General features: G+C 39.5%; 1 protein-coding gene across 1 annotated transcript in view; it reads right to left on the reverse strand.

Annotated features, from left to right (window-relative positions):
• Positions 1-21,787, reverse strand: part of LOC136875916 (trichohyalin) — a 292,525-nt gene that overhangs the window by 235,597 nt on the left and 35,141 nt on the right. The window contains exon 4 of the mRNA XM_067149535.2: positions 16,263-16,285. Within this exon, the coding sequence (XP_067005636.2) occupies positions 16,263-16,285 (23 nt within the window). The remainder of the gene's footprint in view (positions 1-16,262; positions 16,286-21,787) is intronic.

The following is a 21,787-nucleotide window of genomic DNA, read 5'->3' on the forward strand; positions in this document are numbered from 1 at the left end:
AAAAGTTTTTCTTTTCTTTTTTTCTTTCTTTTTGCTAGTTGCTTTACGTCGCACCAACACAGATAGGTCTTATGGTGATGATGGGACGGGAAGGAGCTAGGAGTAGAAAGGAAGCGGTCGTGGCCTTAATTAAGGTACAGCCCTAGCATTTGCCTGGTGTGAAAATGGGAAACCACGGAAAACCGTTTTCAGGGCTGCCGACAGTGGGGTTCGAACCTACTATCTCCCGAATACTGGATACTGGCCGCACTTCAGCGACTGCAGCTATCGAGCTTGGTTGGAAAAGTTTAAATTCACTTCTTATCAAGTAATCCAAAATTCCATCCCACCAATTGTCCAAGAAATTAGGGAAACCATTCAATCATTACAAAATAACAATGCCTCAGGGGATGATCAAATAAAAGCAGAATTTTGGAAAAATGCAGGAGAAAATTTCATCAAAAAATTTACAGAATTATGTTGGACATTTGGCAATCTGAAAAGATCCACAAGGATTCGACACTGCTGGTAATATACCCCGTACACAAAAAAAGGAAGTAAAACTGATCCAAACAATTATCAAGGGGTCCCCCTTTCTACAGATCACACACAAAATTCTCTCAAAAATTCTACTAAACTGTGCAAAGCATCAACTGGACCACCAAATTGGTGAATTCCAAGGTGGATTCAGAAACATGAGGTTATGTGCAGAGCAAATTTTGACTCTAAAAAAAAAAAAAAAAATTATAGCACACTTGCGAAACACACCAGTCATGACCCTGTGCCCCCCCACCGCCTCATACTGTCACACATGTTTTCTCCACATACTTTCTTTTCATTCTTCAGCTCTGTTCTATTCTATCCTATCCTGGTGTCTATCATTGCATTTTATTTCTTCTACCACATTCGTCCCTGATTCGTCTGATGTTTTCTCTGTTACTCTTCTTGCACACATGGTGTGATGAACACCTTAATTGGAACTTAATGTTGTTGTCAGCTCCCGCTTAAAGTGCTGTACCCGCATACAGAGAGCCACCTAGTGACGAATGAGCATACCACTACAGTTCCAATGGTAAAACAATCTTAAATTGAAACCCTCACTGTTGTAGAAGACTTCCTCGGGAAAGGTTGATCGTCTTCTGAAGATGCAGAGCGAAGTTCTCTGCGAAGCGTAAAGAGTTTCACCTTGTTTCTTTGACATGGTATAAGCCCAAAAGCCCATATAATGTCTATTTTAGACATGTTTGCAAAATTACTAACTGGTTTAATAGAAGGCCATTCTGGTTTAGGAAAAGTTATTTTCTGAACCTCAACTTGTAGAATTCCAGCAACATATAGCAGATATTTTAGATTCAGGAGGTCAGATGGACTGGGAGAGGGGTAGGTAGCTTTATTCAGATGTCATTATGCAACTATTATTTTTCTTTTTGCAAGCCGTCCACTTCATGACCATATTGATGAGTATTTTTCTCTCGTAAAAACTCCAACACAAGAAATGTACTAATTACATTTGTTTGAAAGTAACACCACATGGGAAGGGCCACAGGGATCTCTGCACTTTGAAGTCATTGTTTTTTTTGTTTTGTTCTCATGCAACCTGTATACTATGAGTTGTTTGTATTGTACAAGCTATTTAACATCCTTCAAAGTAGTCTCATCGGTTGCCTAAGGTTCATTACCATTGATGCGGATGTCGGAAGATACCATCGGCTCATTGAAATATGTCAATGTATGCTACCTCACATCGAAATGCTTCTATGGTATCTTGTTTGTTGGCAAAGCGCTCACCACACAATGGCTTCTTCACTTTGGGGATAAGATCGACATCACACGGACTAAGATGTATTCATTAAGAGAGCCAAAGTTTTTGCTTTGAAAAATTATTGATATGTTACAGGCTTAGGACCCAGTTTTAAGCCTTTAATGAATGCTCCAATGGTAGTAATTACATGGAGTAAGCTATCACATCTGTAATGTACCCCCTCTGCCCACAGATGTGTGACAAAATTATGACGTGGCAGGTCACATTAATATTAATATAAATAAATGATATTTCATTGTTTCTCCATAAATAATATCCTATGGGCGCCAGCCTTCAAGCTTATGGCTTGAAAATGATAGTTGATAATTAATAATGATAATAATAATAATACGTAATGAGACTCTAAAAACTCCCAGGGGTGGGGTGACGGAACACTAACCATTAAGTACACTAACTTGGAAGTTAAGGATCATTGATAATACTTTCAGAAAATTAAAATTAAAACAGCTATTTATTAGGATGAAAAACATGACGTAACAGCGTATTAATGGAATCTGAACTTACGGAAGCAAAAGAAAAATTGAATGAAATAAACTGTAAAAAAATCAACTGTTGCGCGAAGACTTGCAATAATTTATGCCATTAGCTCACCATTTGTAGACTCTGTTATGTAGAAGCTGATGATTGATGGACCTCTCATACAAGTGGCGTCATCTCTTGTGGATTCCAGTCCTACTTCTGCATTGTGCATAATACACTAGTTGTACCATGACTTTCCTGCCTTTAGCACTTCCTACTGTACTCCTTACATAAAGTCGTAATGAGTCCTAATTTTAATAGCAAAACCACCATGGGTTACTTTCATGGACAGAATACACTTGTATTATTCCGTATTACGGAACAGTAGCTTAACTAAATTCATAACAAAAGCTTTCCTGCCCTATACTAGTCAAAACCGGTCTCCCGTTGACTTTACCTCTCGTCATTGAGATAACAGGTCCCAATGAGAGAAACTTTTGAGTAGTATACTACTCAGATGCCAAATAAACTAGGTTAAAATCTTCTCCAATGTGCAGATGTAGAATCGTCGTAAGAGTGCCTTCCAAGAGTATGAGTACGAGTGTGAATGTGAATGTGAATCTCCAGCTCTTGTCGTCGAGTATATAGCCTTCAAAATCTCCCTCCATCACCCATATCACATGGTCCAGTAATATTAGAGGTCTCATCCCTTCTCCTATGTATTGCTGTGAATCCATCATCTTGCTTCATTAAGTCCATTCACATAGGTTGAACTTTCCCGCAGAAATGAAGCGTCAGGTAGCGAACTTTGAAAAGTAGGCGTTAATAATTTTCCAACTAATAATAATAATAATAATAATAATCGTATGGCCTCAGCTACCGTGTGCAGACATTTCAATTTGACGCCATCTGGCTGTCTGCTCGTCAATTTCGACGTTCCGGTTTACTCTAGGCCACCACTAGATGGCAGACCGAGTAAACTGAAACTCTCTTGGGCGTCTATGGCTGAGATTTAATGAATTTTGTCGGGTAAACACCAAATGTGTCACCAGAGATTTTTTACATGCCGACATCGTACGACATGGAGTGTCGAATGGACTTTTTTCCGCCCTTCAAAAATCCGACTACCTCTGCCGGGTTTGAACCCGCTATCTTGGGATCCGGAGGCCGACACTCTACCGCTGATCCACAGAGGCAGCTATTTTCCAACTGTCTCTTCATAGTATGGAAGGGGCACGGTCTCTCGTAAGCTTGATGACGTACATTTCCTGGTAATGGGCTGAAATTAGCCTGCTGACTCTGGTCACCCCACAACGGCTATTGGAAAATTTACTGCAAGCTATTAATACGAATGATGTTGAAATACTTAACACAATAAGTTGTTCGTTTAGAATATGTTATAGCCGCGATACAAAGAAATGAAATGATGATGTGAAATGGATGATTAAAATCATATATATACATATTAATTTAAAAATGACCTACCAGTGATTAAATATATATATCTTATCAATTAATTATACAGTTCAATAACTTAATACATGCCGTGATGTTCCAAACATCACACATCTACAAGATTTATGTGCCACAGATTATAAAATACTGTGGAAACATGTTTCTATCAATTTCGATATGATGAGACTGTACAAAATAGGCAGCGAAGTGACATGTCTGAAATTGGTCCTTACCTATCACATTTCCTACGATACTGTGACCACCCTTTTTATCAAAAGAAAAAAGCTCCTTAGACCAACCAGCTGCACAATTCTCTTCCGACAGCATTAGGTGTGCATGTGGTTTGTACATACAGCAATATTTTGTAAAAATGATTACAGAATTACACTCCACACTACATAAAAGAGTTATTTTGAGATGGGCCTCACTTACTGCCCCTTGTACATTTTTTCCATTGTGCAGCAAAGTCTATAGCGGGCCAAGTGTACTCAAAATTGCTGTGAGATGTTGTGAAAGATATGAACTACTAAGAGACATTTAATTCCTAACAGATTACATATGTTCAAGAAACAATAGGCACAGCTGTAACACCTATATATAGTTTTATTCACAGAATATGTTATTTTATTTCTGTTAATAAAAATGGCGTGCTGCCTCCGGAGAGGCCTGTTGCAAGTCTTTCGGGTTGATGCTGTCTAGGCAACCTACTGTATGCGTCTGTGAGGACAGAGCTGTATGTAAGATAATATGCCAAAGACGGCACAAATACCCAGCCCTCGAGCCATAGGAATTAACTATTGAAACTTTAAATCCAACCCAGCAGAGAATTGAACCTGGGATCCCTGGAACCAAACATTTCTGTTGGTATTTCCATATTATTTCATATTTCTGTGAAGGAGAAAAAATAATGGCTACAGGAGGCAAGTGTACAGATTGTGGACTTGAGCACACATTAAGAAAAAGGGGAAGATAGCAAGTTTGATGATATAATTAAGCTTTTAAAAGAGGACAGGAATGAAGGCAGGGCTCCCTCAATCAATTAGTTTACAGGATACATGGGTAGGCAAAAGGGAGGAGAGAAGTTTTGGAAAACAGATGGGCTAATGTTTTAAGAGAGAGGAAAATGAGGAATAATAATTATCTGCAGGAAGCAAGTTCAGAAGAGGTATCAGTGAGGAATCGGTATGAGTTACTGCAGGCAGAGCAACAGAAGGAAGATGGGGAACATGAAAATGTTACAAAGGAGGAGTGAGGCAAAAGGAATGGGAATGGTAGCATAGGGAAACAATGCATAGAGGATACAAAGAGGGAGATGAAACAGAGTTGTGAGAGGGAGAGAAGAGAGGAGGAAGTAAGCGGAAGTAGGTTCTGTAGCTGAAAGGGAAATTAAGAGAGATAAGGAGAGGAAGGGATCTAATGAGGTGGGTGGGGTTAAGGCTCTGGTCATGTGAGACTTTACTTTTAGGCATATGGGCAAAGGAAATCAATGTATAGTGTTACCCAACAATTAGGTTAAGGTAGATGTTGAGGAAAGTAGAAGGGAAGGATGAGGGTAAGGAGAAGGTGGAAATTTTCCATGTTGGTAATATAATGTAGCGGTGCCCAAACGCCGCACAGTTCACAGTGTGTACAGTTAATGTACACTGATTTCACATGCATGAAGAGCTTGGTAGGCATGTCTGCTTTCGGGGAGAGAGAAACGTAATGTTGTGGGAAGCACTGACCGTACAGTTGGCCAGGTGTACTGTATGAGTTTCACTTTACAAAGGTAAAAAGTAGAGTGTATCCTCCTAATTCAATACATTACATGAGTCCATCATTAGATGGAGTATTCAAGTTCAAACAAGTTTCGGCTTGTTTGAGCCACCTTCAGTAAAAAAGGGGAGGGGTGAAATAATTTACATAATACAAGCTTAAAAAATGCCAAAGAAACATAACGAAGGAAAATGAAAAAACAAAAACGACATGACAGAAACAAAATTAGCACAATATACAATATCTACATCATCACGTGGATCAAAAAAAAAAAAAAAAAACTCGCGATAAAATTCATTGAAAACAGGGGTTAATACAAAACATAATTAAAACTTAAAACCGCAGTAACCTAAGAAGAAAAGACATGAAAACAAATGACACAGATGGAAACGAACAATAAGTGCACATAGTGAGGTTGTGGACTTCTTAGTTTACAAAATATTGGTTTTATAACAAATTAAAACAGGATGAAATCACTGTGTCAAAAATTCAGGCCGAAAGTCAGTCTTAGTTGAAAAACCTTCACATCGAATGGCTAGGAGGGGAGCAGGAGTGAAAAAGTTTGAGAAACCAAGCCTGAGATAATGTGCAGGCGAAATGCCTGTGACAAGTGATGGAGAAACACCTATGTAATTTAAAACTTTAGAAGAGCAGAATTCTCAATATCTTCCCAATCTAGTGATCCCATTCTTGATTATTGTTTCATAATGTTGGCTGGTTGGTTTGCCTTATTATAAAAGGTCGGAAGGGCCGTAACATAAAATTGAGAAGCTGTGTTAGAGGAGATGACAGATGCACGGTACTGTAAGTGACCTAGTGGAAACCGTCAATAAAGTTCCAACCAGTAAGGGGGGAAAAAATGAGGTTATGTGAGAAACGGGCTGATAAGTAAAAAGTGTGAAATTGGTGTGAAGAAAGCTTTAAACTTACGGTGTTTAGAAGGTGGTTGTCCTCTCAAACGTCCTAGCCTTCTCAAAGTAATGGTCTCGTTCGCACGATCAAGTCTATTGTTGGCTCAGCTGTGTTTGCGAGGACTGAAGGAGGGGAGGGGGAAGGGGAGGTGCAGGGGTGGTGGGGAGAGGGTGGTGCTGAGTTGGAGAGATGGAGGTGGGGTTTGTTTACATTATGGGAGTTCTGACAAATATATGAAATTAATGTTTCAAGTAGAATGTTCTTTCTTTCGTTGACTTAATTTAAATTGTGAGAGGGGTCCATAAACTGATCTAAATCAACGTGGATGCTCTTGAGAACGTTGAGCAAGGTGCCTTTTTGCTCATATTGCAAGATCTTAAGATCTTTATCAACTGAAGTGTATTCGTGGCTGAATGCTTTATGATGTTCACTCATAGCTGAAAAACAATTATATTTGAGAGCATTGCGATGTTTGGTGTATCTTATGACCAAACTACGGTCTGTTTGACCAATACAGCTGGAATTACAGGATTGGTATTCTAATTTGTGAACTCCGAAGTTCAAATATTTATTATTAATGTTGTTATTGTTGACAGTGTGTGGATTGAAAATGAATTTGCAGTTGGTGTGGGAGGTTCTATATGCTATTTTGATGTTGTGTTTTTTAAAAATATTGCATTATAGAAAGCACATCAAAAGAGAGAAGAAGTGGCAAAAATTTACAATCCTTTAAAACTGACTGGGAATTGCAGTTCTTTTTCACACCCGATAAAAATAATTCTAAATACTTATTATGCCATTGGACTATCGACGGACACCGAAAATTTACTGTCAAGTGTCACTATAACGCTATCCACTATTCCATGTTAGCAGGCAAAAAACGTGAAGCAAAGGGTTAGGGATCTGAAAACACATGGATCACAATCAGCAGGCAGATTCCGACGAAGGAAAATCATCTCGACACGCCAACATTAACAGCTAGTTAAAATATAGCGCTGAAAATAGCGATAAAGCATTGATAAGATACAATAGCATTTCGTATGCGATTTCTTCTTAAATAGAATGTATTGTCACAGGTTTACGCAAACAAGGACATATCATATGGATTTGTATTTGTTTAATGCCTTGTATCTGGTAGCCATGCTCTATGAAATAACAGACAACCTCGGCGTAGAGATTAAATACCGCTTTGAGGGAGGCCTCTTCAACCTGGCCAGACTTCACTCACAAAGACAAACCAGTGATACTAGAGTAACTGAAATGCAGTATGCTGACGATACCTCATCTTGAGCTCTTATACCTGAGGAACTTCAACAGCTGGTCAACAGTTTCAACGTTACATATTACCGTTTTAGCCTAACCATCAATGCAGAAAAAACGAAGCTACTTGCTCAGTCTGCACCAGGGACTAACATCCCAGAATTTAACATTACCATCTGAAACATCAAACTAGAACAAGTAGACCACTTCAATTACCTTGGAAGTAGAGCTGTACTTCAGAACAGGATGTGGAAAACAGGCTTCATGCTGCCCATGTGGCCTTGGCCAACTATCACACAGGGTCTTAAAGAATAAAAACCTTACAATTCACACAAAACTAATGGTGCACCAGGCTGTAGTCATCTCTACACTTCTCTATGGTTATGAAACATGGATCTTACACCGCCGTGACATCAAAAAGCTGGAACGTTTTCACCAGCAAAACCTACGCCCCATCATGAATATCAAGTGGGAAAACTATGTCTCTAATGTTGAAGTTCTTGAGAAAGCATGTGCTAAGAGTGGAGAAGCATTGCTCATTGGCCATCGCCTCAGATGGGCAGGACACGTGCGCTTTATGAATAACACCAGACTACCTCACCAGATCCTCTATGGTGAACTTGGCTCCAGTTCAAGACCATGGGGTGCCCCCTGAGACATTTCAAATACCAACTGAAACAAACTTTAAAGATGGCAGAAATAAACCCACAAACCTGGGAAACAGTTACCAAGGACTTTTTACTTTGACGGGAAAGTGTCTGTGCCTCAGTTCAACACTTCAAACAAGAACGCTGCAGACATCAAGATTGCAAGATTGATTGATTGATTGATTTATTTTTTTATTTTTTAAAATTTATTTATTTATTTGGCATATGATGAATAGTGACAACCTATAAACTATTTATACAACCAGTGAAAGTTAAGTACAAAGTAAATACAAATTATCATATCTATACAGTCAAAGCAATTAACAAAGTTTGAAAGAACAAGAAGAAAACGCACTATATTTAAATCACTATCCACCTATCAACTCTGACAGCTCATATATACACACACTGAGTGCGAGTGATGTACATCTTACTAAATGTGAATGTCCAAACCCGCCACCCACTTAACTCCTTCGGGTGTAGCTGAGTTGAGGTCTTCCATGGTGCCCGTGAAAGCACGGAGTAGACATTCCTGTACTACATGTTTCATTGTTTGGTGAACCTCCCCACAGTCACAGTATGGAGAAAATGACCAGCCCCAGGTGTGTAAGGGAGATACCGTTCTATCTACTTCATATCTCATGCGATTTAGTCCACTGCAGATGCAGCGTGGCAGATTGAAGCCTGCCAGTTTTGCGGATGGATTATTAATATCCACTATTGTATGAGGTGGGGATAAAGACCACTCTGTTGACCATTTAGAGGTGGAGTTGCAAGTCGCTGAATGTTATCTTCACGGCAGTCTTCCAAGCAGGCTGGCAAGAATTAAGGCATGTGCATTTCTGTCTGATATCCTCATGAACAGGTAAATATTCATTCTTCAGCATTATGGTCCACAGCTTAAAAAAGGTCTTCTGTCTCCTGATATGTGGAGGTACTATACTGCTGGGTACTGGTAACCACTGGATCGATGTAGCACAAAGTGAACGAGTTATGATCCACATGGTTTGGCAAAGTTGTAAATCTACTAGCTGTGTGTGAACACTGTTAAGCCAGACACCAAAGCAGTATTCTACTACAGAATAGACCAAGGCCAAAGATGTCTGTAATGTGTTTCAATCTGCTTCCAAAGAAGTTCCAGCCAGTCCTTGGCGACCGTTATTACGACTTTTTAGTTTGTTGGCAGTTCTTTGCAGATGAATTTTGTATGTAAGAAACCTATCCAATGTTACTCCTAAGCAACTGGGATTGGCACAATATTGCAGTTTATGACCCTTACCCTTGAATGGTAGTTCGCTTCTGCGTTGTTCAGATGGAATGTAGAAGTCACTGCTTTCTGTGGGTTGGGATGAAGATACCATCTTTGAAAGTCATCCAACAGTTCAAGGTCTCGATTAAGAACTATTTCAGCTTCTGCGAAATTAGGTCATTGAATTGTAAGGCAAATATCGTCCGCATGTATGAACTTTCGAGACACTGTTTCAGGCAGGTCATGGATGTGCAAGTTGAAGAGAGTAGGAGATAGAACCGAATCTTGAGGCAACCATTGCTGACTTTGTTATCAGTGGGATACTGTGTAGAAGGGATACTGACTGGAAGGTGATCAGGGATTTAAATATGACTATGGAAAGCATATGTGGGGCAATTGGGGTTGAGACTTTTAGATCCTAATGGATGGGTAGAAGATAGGAATCTACGATCAGATGGCCTTCACTTGAACCACAATGTATGTCCATCCTTTGTCCCATTTATCTACGGGGTCAGGTATGAAGTGAGATGAATATGTGTAGCAAGTTTTTATCAAGATATTTAGCAACAGGAATGCAAACTTCGCCAAACTTAGCCAAGATCTCTCCCGTCCCTAAGCTGCACAATGTGTGGACGTACGTTCTATGCAAGAACTGGCCTGTACAGTCACCGGAAGCTTAAACACAAACAGCTGTGAAATGAAGTGAGCTATTAGCCAGGAAATCTGTAAACTCGGGATCAAGTAACTGCCAACAACGATGATTGAATATGATGTATAAACCACAATCAAATAATATAATAATATAATAATATAATAATAAAATACTATATAATCCTGAATACCACCCGCCACTGAATAAGACCTGCACCCTAAATTTCTATGCTGGATGGTGGTGAGAATTTGCATGAAGATACCGGACGGCTCCTTAGGACATACCATCTATCATAAGCTTACCCACACAAATCGCTATCTTCATGCAGATTCTTACCACAATCCAGCACAAAAACTAGGCATTCTCATGACACCAAGAGGGTGAGACGAATTTGTGAGCCATAAAATATCCGGGTGGAGATGGACATGCTCAAAGTCACGTTCAAGGGTAACGGTTACAGCAATTTGCAGATTCATAGAGCCCTGCATTCCAGAGAAACGACCAAGTAAAGCGCACAGAAGGAAGAAGTGAAGGGAACTGCCTACTTGTCTTACATTCACAACACCACAGATCGAATTTCCAAGGTCCTCTGTAAAAAAAATATAAAAAGTGTGTTTGGGACCATCACTAAAATTGCTCACAGTCTGAGTAAAACCAAGGACAAACTGTCCCCACTTTTACATCCTGGGGTATATGAAATTTCCTGTATACATCGGCAGAACATGATGGTCCATTGGTAACCGTATCAAGGAACATGAATGTAATATTTGTCTCAACCAGCCAGACAAATCGGCAAAAGGTGAGCACGCTCTATCATGAAGTCATGTTCCAAGATGCTCAAGCTCTTACCCACACTAGACACTACAGGTCCAGGATTATACGGGAAGCTGTGGAAATACGTAGAAATCCTAACAATTTCAACAGGGACACTGGCTATCAATTAAGTAAAACCTGGTTGCCAGCCATTAAGGATTTACGTAGGTTGTTCCCTTCCCTGTCCCTTCACTATTGTTATTTCGTCTTGGTGTTTTCCAAATTCGTACATTCCTCATCGTCAAATGTTTCATTCCAAGCTTGTGTCAATGTCATAGTTTCGTACACATGTTATGTGACCCTCTTAGACTGATTCTGTCAGTTCGGTCAGCTTCTGCTTCGAACGCTTGCGCTGTGCCATGTCCGGGGAGCCATCTGGTGATGAACGTACCATTTCCACTTCTATTATAACGTCTAAATTTCAAAAAAGCCATTGCTTAAGAAGCCTTTCTCATGGACAGTCACGATTTTCTTCTGATAATGCACAGCACAGTTCTGTGCAAAACGTAAAGAATTTCAGTTTTTTCTTCTTTTTTTTTTCCTTCCACTATTTGCTTTACATTGCACTGACACTTGACTTATTTCCTGTATCTCCTAAGTGGAGCATAGGGCATCAATGAACTTCTGCCACTGGACTCTGTTCTGTGCCATTGTCCTGATCTCCATCCAGGTCTTCCCTCCTTTCTCCATCCTTTCTGCTACTACACTCCTCCTCCTCCTCCTCCTCCTCCTCCACATTTTCCTTGGTCTGCCTCTTCTCCTGCTACCTTGTGGGTTCCATTCCAGGGCTTGTCTTGCAATGTTGTCTTTATCTCACCGTAATGTATGTCCAACCCGATCCACTTCCATTTCCTACGGCGCATCTCAATATCAATGGGTGTTTGATGGGTTCTTCTCCATAGCTCTTCATTGGAGATTACTTGTGGCCACCATATCCTCAGGATATTCCTCAAACTTCTGTTTACAAATGTTTGAAGTCTGCTAATCGGTTGTTTGTTAGTCTTCCATGTTTCACACCCATAGAGCAGTACTGACTTGACATTTGTATTGAAGATGCGTAGTTTGATATAGGAAAAGAGCATTGCTCTTTTTCTTCTTGACTTCCAGATTGGTCTCAGCATTGCAAATGCTCCTTTAGCCTTATTTATTCTATTTCCTATATCCTCTATAGTTCCTCCCTCAGGGGTGACTATACTTCCCACGTAGCAAAACCACTTGACTTGCTCGATCTCTTGGTTTCCTAAAAATAATAGTGCCTGGTTTCGGTTATTACAGCATATCTCCTTGGCTTTCTTTCCATCTTCAATCCCACCTCTGATGCTTCAGTTTTTAAATCATTCAGCTTTGCTTCCATATCCTTAAAACTGCTGGCTAGCAAACACAAGTCATATGCGAAGTCCAAGTCCTCCAACCTGCCTGCCAGTCCCCACTGAATTCCTCTTCGGCGATTCATTGCCTTCATCATAAGATCCAGCACCATCAGAAATAGTATAGGTGAGAGCAAACAACCTTGCTTAACTCCTGTGTTTACTGGGATGGGCTCAGACAACATCCCCTGATGTAAAACTTGACATGTGTAGTTCTCATACATTTCTTGGGTTATCTTTATCATTTTCTTTAGAATCCCAAACTTTTTAATGGCTTTCCACATCTTCTTCCTCATTACACTATCAAACACCTTTTCAAAGTCTACAAATAGTAGATACAGTGACGATTGCAGCTCCGTGGATTGTTCTATAATTATGCACAGTGTGTTGATCTGGTCTGTCCAGGAATAACCTTCTCTAAATCCTGCTTGTACTTTCCTCAGTCTTGAGTTAACTCGCTTTTTTATCCTTTCTAAAATTACTCATGAGAGTACCTTACTTGGTATTGAAAAGAGGGCAATCCCTCTCCAGTTATCACATTCTAATAAATCTCCTCTCTTTGGAAGCTGAATCAACAGTCTGTTTTTCCAATCTGTGGGGATCTTCGCTTCTTCCCAAATCTTCTTGTAAAGTGGGAACAGAATCTCGACTGAAGTACGCACATGCACTTTCAAGGCCTCCAGTGAGATATTGTCCATACCTGCCACTTTGCCATTCTTTAGTTGTTTAATGGCTCTTTGGATCTCTGTTCTTGATGGTGGTTGTGTACTGATAGCAATATCTTCCTGCTCTTCTTCTGTCATCACCTTTGTTTCCTCTTCCTCGACTGTTTCACGATTCAAGATCTCCAGAAAGTGTTCTCCCCATCTTTCTAGCTGTTCCTTTTGTGTGGACAATAATCTCCCATCTTTGGCTTCCACTGTGCCTCTGTGGGTCCGTGGTAGAGTGTCCAGATCCCAAGATAGTGGGTTCAAACCTGGCAGAGGTAGTCGGATTTTTGAAGGGCGGAAAAAAGTCCATTCGACACTCCATGTCGTACGATGTCGGCATGTAAAAGATCTCTGGTGATACATTTGGTATTTACCCGAAAAAATTAATTAAATCTCAGCCATAGACGCCCAAGAGAGATCCGATTTACTCTAGGTCCGCTAGATGGCAGACAGAGTAAAACGGAACGTCGAAACTGACGAGCAGACAGCCAGATGGCGTCAAATCAAAATGTCTGCAAAACGGTAGCTGAGGCCATACGATTATTATATTATTATTACTGGCTTGTCAGATCTAGAAAACTTTCCTGTTAGTCTCTTGGTAATGTGGTAAAGGGTCTTACTATCGTCCTTTTGTGCTACCATCTCAGCTTGTGTTGCAAGATTATTGATAAATACTCGTTTATCACGTCGAAATCTCCTCTTCACTATTTTGTTATGTTCATTAAAATCAGTTCTAGCTTGTACCTTCCCTTCTTGTGTTCGTGCGGTATTGAGTCTTTTCTTACATTCCTTCCTTTGATTCACAGCTTCCCATGTCTCAGAAGTAATCTATTCCTCTCTTCCCCTCTCCCTTTTGCCTAAGACCTTTTCACAGGTATTACCATAGGTTTTCTCTATGCTCTTCCAATTATGTTCAATATCCTGTCCTTCTTCCTTTCTTAGCTGTTGGAATCGGTTACTCAATTCTAGTGAAAAATATTGTTGCACCTCCTTATCCTTCACTTTATCCCAGTTATACTTTATCCTCCTCTTCTGATGTATGTGCACAGTACTTGCAATCTTCAGTCGGAGCATAGCTTCTACTAAGTGATGGTCACTTCCTACATCTGCCCCTCTCTTGTTCCTCACATCCAACAGGGAAGTTTGCCATGTCTTGCTGATAGTGAAATGGTCGATCTGATTCTCCGTTCTATGGTCAGGGGAAACCCATGTCACTTTATGGCAATTCTTATGAGGGAAGATAGTGCCTCATATCACCAGCCTGTGGTTACTACAAAATTCAATACGTCTCACCATCCTCATTTCTATTACTATACCATGTTTTCCCATTATAATTTCTATTCCTTGGTTATCATTGCCAACTTTCGCATTCAGGTCTCCCATCATGACCATAATATCTCTCTTCTTTGCCTTTAAAAGGTTTCAGTGAAGCCAACCATAAAATTGATCTTCTCCTGCCTCTATTGGTGCATAACACTGCACTACTGTAATTGGTCTAACTCTTGATGCAAATTGAGCTACTACATTCCTTTCTGAGACTGGGTACCATTCTATCAAACTCTTCCTTGTCTTTTGATTGATCAGTAATCCAACACCCCCTCTATTCCCGAGTACAGCAGCGTGTCCCCTTTCTGGGTCTTTATCTCACCGAACCCAGTCCATCTAGTCTCTCACTCCAGCCTAGTATGTCCAACCTGTATCACTTCATCTCCCTAGATACTTCAGCCAATCTTCCTTCCTGCCATATTGTCTGTACATTCCACTTTCCAATTCTTGTGTCCGATTTCATGCCAAAGGTCAAATCCATTTTATCTTTCCAGCTTCTATTCATTGATGTTTCTGTAATGTGTTAATCTTGGGCGTGTAGGTTATTGGCCTTCAGCACCCAAAGCCTGGTGAAGGGGCTGCCTTCTAAGCAGCCAGGCCTACTGATTTTTTGTAGGGGTTTTAGCCTTTGAAGTTCCCACTTCTAACTACAAGGCAGCAGCTCCTGTTCTATTTTCCACGAGTAGGAGGGTTGCCTCTTCTGTCAGCTCCATCATTCCGAAGTCCCTCTTCTCTACCTTCACTGCTGATGAGGTCCTCACCGTAACCCAGGCAAGGGACCCTTACATGGGACTACCAGCCGGGTCAGCTGGACCAAGGTTTTTTAAAGAGGTGTTACTCCTCTATCACTCACCCTTTGTCCTGACTTGTGACAGGCAGAACCTGTCTTCCCATCATTGGGCCCAGTCGCACTGACAGACAGGTCTTATGGTGATGATGGGACAGGAATGGCCTAGGAATGGGAAGGAAGTGGCCGTGGCCTTAATTAAGGTACAGTCCCAGCATTTGCCTGGTGTGAAAATAGGAAACCACAGGAAACCATCTTCAGGGGTGCCGACATTGGGCCTTGTTTTCTTGACACGCCATACGCCCAAAAGCCTGCAATAAGCCCAAAAGCCTACACAGTATCATGTCTACAAGTATGGGCCATGAAAGCATCTATGGCAACGAAAAATCAAATAACTGCATACATATTTAATTTTCTTCAAATATACCACAAATATAAACTCAAACAGATTACAATTAATAAAATAATCACAAAAATTGAAAATAAAATCGGTCCAATACTCAGATCATTCGAAATTCACCATGATCAGCTCAAGTTCACCATAGGAACTTGAATCGCTGGCATCTTTCCACAAATAGACATCCTCACTACTGTCCACTGAATTTGAAATTCCACATTTCTTAAAGCTTTTGGACACTAGAGCGTTGGGAATGCGCGCCCATGCGGTCTTCATCCAGCTGCATATTAGTCCCACTTCAGGCCTCTTCACTCGTCCGGTTGGTGTTAACGAATGATCACCGTCAAGACATCCATTCAGTGTACAACTGTTTCATTGCAGTTTTGAAAGGCCGCATTAAGTCAATATATTTCAAAAATTCATCAAAAATCAAAATTTGAGAAGATAGCAGTAAAGAGGAATAAAATATTTGACTCATTTTGTAAAAGAAGTTCAGGAAGCTTTTCATTCAAGGCATGAGCAAGTTGAACAAAGGAAAAATTCAAATAAAAATTCAGTTTTGTGACATGCCCCTTACCCCTGGGTCACAGATATGATTTTAATCTTACTTGAATTCAAAAGTCTACTACAGTGATCATAAGTTTAGATGTTATTTTATTCATCACTACATACCTGGTTCTTCTGGTGCCATATCACTGAAATTACAAAATAAACAATAACAATCAAAAACAACATCTTAATAAAATACCAGTTGTTACATTTCTAATAAATATAACAAGTACATATAAAATTCTACTTTAATTAATATTTATTCTTTTATATTATGCCTTAATTGTACTTTTATATTAACAAGTTTTTCTACTATCTTGACTCTTCAGCTTTCACGACCACACTGTATTCAGAATAGATTTTCAGATTATTAGGTCATGTAACTATGAGCTTCTATTCAGGAGATGGTGGGTTCAACTGCTTGCAGCCCTGAAGATACAGGGTTATTACAAATGACTGAAGCGATTTCATAAATTCACTGTAGCTCCATGAATTGACATATGGTCATGAAACTCAACGGTCATGTAGAAAAACTCAAAAGTTTTGGTCTGCAGAAGTCTCACTTCAGATTTCTGCCATGAGAGCGCAGCAGCAGTAATAATAATAATTTTGTGTGGCTATTTCTAGCCGAGTGCAGCCCTTGTAGAGCAGACCCTCCGATGAGGTTGGGCGGCATCTGCCATGTATAGGTAACTGCATGTTATCGTGGTGGAGGATAGTGTTGTGTGTGGCGTGCGAGTTGCAAGGGACAGCACAAACACCCAGCCCTCGAGCCAATGGAATTAACCAATGAAGGTTAAAATCCCCAACCCGGCCTGGAATCGAACCCAGGACCCTCTGAACCGAAGGCCAGTACGCTGACCATTCAGCCAACAAGTCGGACAAAAAGTTGTGTTCTTATCCTGAGATGGTGGAGCTCTTTCCGGGCATATCCCCATTGGAGGTGTACCATTTTAACCACATACCAGCCCTCCTGCCATTCTTAAATTTCTGGCAGTACCGGGAATCGAACCCCGGCCCCCTAGGACAGCAGCTAATAGTGCTAACTGTTATGCTACAGAGGCAGACACAGCAGCAGTGAGCAGTGCGCAGTGAGATGAGATGGCGACAGGAGCCAAGAAAGCGATTGTTGTGCTTGAAATGCACTCACATCAGTCTGCCATAACACTGCAATGACATTTCAGGACGAAGTACCACAAAGATCCACCAACTGCTAACTCTATTCGGCGATGGTATGAGCAGTTTAAAGCTTCAGGATACCTCTGTAAGGGGAAATCAACGGGTCGGCCTGCAGTGACTGAAGAAACAGTTGATCGCATGCAGGCAAGTTTCACGCGTGGCCCACAGAAGTCAACGGAGAGAGCAAGCAGAGAACTGAGCATATCACAGCCAACCGTTTGGAAAATCTTATGGAAATGACTAAAGCAGAAGCCTTACCACTTACAATTACTACAAGTCCTGACTCCTGATGACAAATTCAAACACCTTGAATTTTCAGCGCAATTGCAACAATGTATGGAAGAGGACGAGTTTACCACGAAACTTGTCTTCAGTGATGAAGCAACATTTTTTTGTTAATGGTGCAGTGAACAGACATAATGTGCGAATCTGGGGGGCAGGGGGGTAGGGAATCCTCATGCTATCATGCAGCACACTCAAAATTCACCGAAAGTGAATGTGTTTTGTGTAGTCTCGCGGTTTACAGTGTACGGCCCCTATTTCTTCTGCAAAAAATTCGCTACAGGACAGTGTAGCAGTGTAGCTGGAAAATTGTCTCATGCAGCAATTGGAGGACAGACGGACTTCATCTTCCAACAGGATGGTGCTCCACCTCAATTCCATGGCGATGTTCATCAATTCTTAAACAGGAGATTGTCAAACCGATGGATCAGTCATAGTAAAGCTGATGATCAGCAATTCACGTCATGGCCTCCATGCTCTTCTGACCTAACCCCATGCGATTTTTTTGTGTGGGGTTACGTGAAAGACTCTGTGTTTAAACCTCTTCTCCCAACAAACCTGCCAGAACTGTGATCTTGCATCAACCGTGCTTTTCAATCCATTGATAGGGACATGCTGCGCCGAGTGTGGGATGAACTTGATTATAGGCTTGATGTCTGCAGAATCACTAAAGGGGCATATATCGAACATTTGTAAATGTCAAAAAAAACTTTTTCAGTTTTTCTATGTGTGTGCAAAGTTTTGTGACAATGTGTCAAATAATAAAGTTATTGTACAGCTTTGGAATTGCTCAAATCATTTGTAATAACCCTGTAGTTATCCATGGTTTCCTATTTTCACACCAGTCAAATAAGCTGCCTCTATGGATCAGTGATAGAGTGTCAAACTCTGAATCCAAATGTAGCAGGTTCAAACCTAGGAGAGGAAATCTGATATTTGAAGGGCAGGAAAAATTCCATTTGACACTCTATGTCATACAATGTTGGCATGTACAAGATCTGTGGTGACACATTTGGTGTTTACATGTGATAAACTTCATGGTCTTATCCATATTGACTTACAATATAGTTAGACAACATTTTCTTGTAGAGAAATCACAAAAATCCATCCACCTATTCAATACAGCACATATGACATTCAAAATCAACACATATTTCAACACTAATTGGACTTTCTTCAGCTTTGTTCAAGTTTTTTTGCTCAAAATGAGAAGTATAACTGCAAGACTATTTAAAACCAGAAACCTTCATGTGACAGCTACAAGACCCCTCAACTATGAGATATCAGATTGTCTGATTAAACTAGACCTGCATAATGAGCCCCCATACCGTTAGGTCCATGTAGCTTGTGAGGAATTGAGGAATCACAAATACAAGAAAAGGTCCAAACTTCCCCAAAAAGAAAAAGGTGTAGAATTATAACAAAAATATACACCTGGCAATCGATGGTTGGTCAACAAAAGAAGCCCCACATCTTCAGTGTAATGAGATGCTATCAAGATAACAGCAAATGTAATACCTGTATGAGTTCTTCCAGGCAGATTCCAAGACAGATTCCGTTGTAGACACTGCAGTGTGTTTGAAACCCTTGCGCATGTTCTGGGATTTTGTCAATTTTGTCATCATGGGAAACTTCTAAGGAATGTCTGTTACCATTCAGTCAGGAATATCACAGCAAATGGATTAAAGGAATCTGAACTGGAGGTACATGAGGAAGTTCATTGTCTTGCTACAGGAGGTCGTGTGCATCGACTGGACATTATTGCAGTTGACAGAAAGGAAGAATGTGCTGTTGTCATTGATCCAATAGTTAGGTTTAGAGGACAATGCTGAGCAACCACATAGAAATAATCTAAATAAAAGTATATACAAGCCCACAAGCCCCCACCTGAATGAAAAATTTAGCTTAGTGAGAATAACGAAGTTATAGGATAGGTACCAAAGGAAGTATTCCAAAATTTTTGTGGATATTTTTAAACTGTACAAACTAATCCAAATTAAATATCAGATATAGTTATTAGCACACTGAAAATATGAAGGTAATATGAAGCCAGCCATTATGGGAGTGTAAGCCGGAAAGGGGCCAGATGGGCCTCTCGTCAGGAATGCCTGCCAAGGATTTCAACTATAGATGAGTACTGATATGTAAATTTATTTGGGGATGATACCATGACTGGGGAGGGAAACAGTTTTAATTTTGACTTGGTTACTTCATGTAACAAAATGGATCGCTTCCAGAGTCCATTCTAAATTTAGTATAAACGGACGGAATTAAATTGTAGTATTGTAAATGTTGGGTCATATAATGTATTTAATTTGTTGTACATATAATTCTGTAGGTGTAGGGTAGAGATTTAAGTCATGCATGGATTATAATATTAATCTAGTCAATTTTTTTTTTTTTTTTTTTTCTTTTCGACATTTGATTTTGTGTTTAATGTTCAAACTGACCCAGAGTTTGCTTTTTTATGTCAGTCAATTGATGACAATTTGTATTATAATGTTATGAAAAATCCACCCACGTGCGATGCCAGTGTTTTCCGTTGTGTTAATATTTTTATTAACGTTGACAAAATTTTCAAGGGAATGTCACGAACTAATAATAATAATAATAATAACAATAATAATAATAATAATAATAATAATTCATGAGATATCGTCTTTCAATATGAACAGTGAGTAACATTAAATTTTGAATGGATAAAATGTTAAGATAATTGGAATCATTGGTGACAGAATAGGTTATTTTATTGGGAATTAAAATTATGTGATAATTAAAATTTGTGGTTATGAGTAATAATACAGGTGCTAATAAACCTTAAATGCTAATAAACGTGTTGTTTAAATTACGGTCCAATATTTTATAAATAAATGTCAGATATTTAATTTGCAAGTATTAGCCGGACCACGTAGGACTAATAATTACGTGATCATGATTATCGAATTTCGGCGAGTATAATTTCAGGCTGTTGCGATTATTTGTGGAGAATGACCTCAGAAGTAAATCAGATATGAAGAGAGATGTAAAGATCATGCAGTCAGAATATAAATATGTCGTACGATGTCGCTGGTGAGAAATAAGTCAATTGAAACTCTGTGATTAATAATTGAATAAAATAATGTTGAGATATGAAGAGAGATAAATTCCGTATGGGAACACTTACTGTATAATGAAGCTGTGTTGAAAGATAATGTGATACGAAGAAATGTATGAAATTAATGATAAACACAGAGAAATGAGTGTACAAATACAGACAATGTAACAGAGTAAAATTGAATTATGTAGAGGGCAGGATTCGAACCCGTAATAGTACGTACGAAATAAATTGACTGCGCAGATTCGTTTGAAAGACTGCGGACCCAAAGATGAAAAGAGGTTAAGATTCCACATAAATGAACGTAGGGTGTGATGGTTAAGAATGACAAGTGCTGATAATAATAATAATAATAATAATAATAATAATAATAATAATAATAATAATTGGTATTGCATATCTAAAGTTCGACCGTGTTAAATGAAGGGGCGATGATAAATGTGTTAAAGAGGAATATAACTAATGTGAAACTGATAATAATAATAATAATAATAATAATAATAATAATAATAATAATAATAATAATAATAATAATAATAATAACGTTAGGACAGTGGTAAATCATAGTGATCAAAATTATTATTATTATTATTATTATCAAAATAATAAGGAATTTTTTTGTGGATCATTGAATATTTGAAACGCGACTGGTATATTGAGACGTCTGCGGATGTGACCAACTCGTAACTATAATAATAATAATAATAATAATAATAATAATAATAATAATAATAATAATAATAATAATAATTGCATTTTGCATCCAGTAACAATAATGATCATAATCATAATGTGATAGTTCATGTTTGTGGGTTACTGTAGTCACGTCCTAGTTCGTGAACCATGGGCAACGGCTGAGTGGCCTAGTAAGTGGTCCTGTGAGTCGCGATACCAGTTGCTATGGAATGGGAGTGGGCATCTCGGACATATTCTGAGTCGTGGCCCTCCTTGTGCTCAGGCGGCTAGGACTATACAATTCACCGGTGATCCATAACCCGTTAGAGGAGAGATCCTCACTTGGGACTATGTGCAAGTAGGGTACCATCCTGCTTCATGAATTTACCAAGCTCAGAACACTTTAAGCAAGCCTCGG

This window comes from Anabrus simplex, chromosome 6 (genome assembly GCF_040414725.1).
Source record: "Anabrus simplex isolate iqAnaSimp1 chromosome 6, ASM4041472v1, whole genome shotgun sequence".
NCBI classification, from domain to species: domain Eukaryota; kingdom Metazoa; phylum Arthropoda; class Insecta; order Orthoptera; family Tettigoniidae; genus Anabrus; species Anabrus simplex.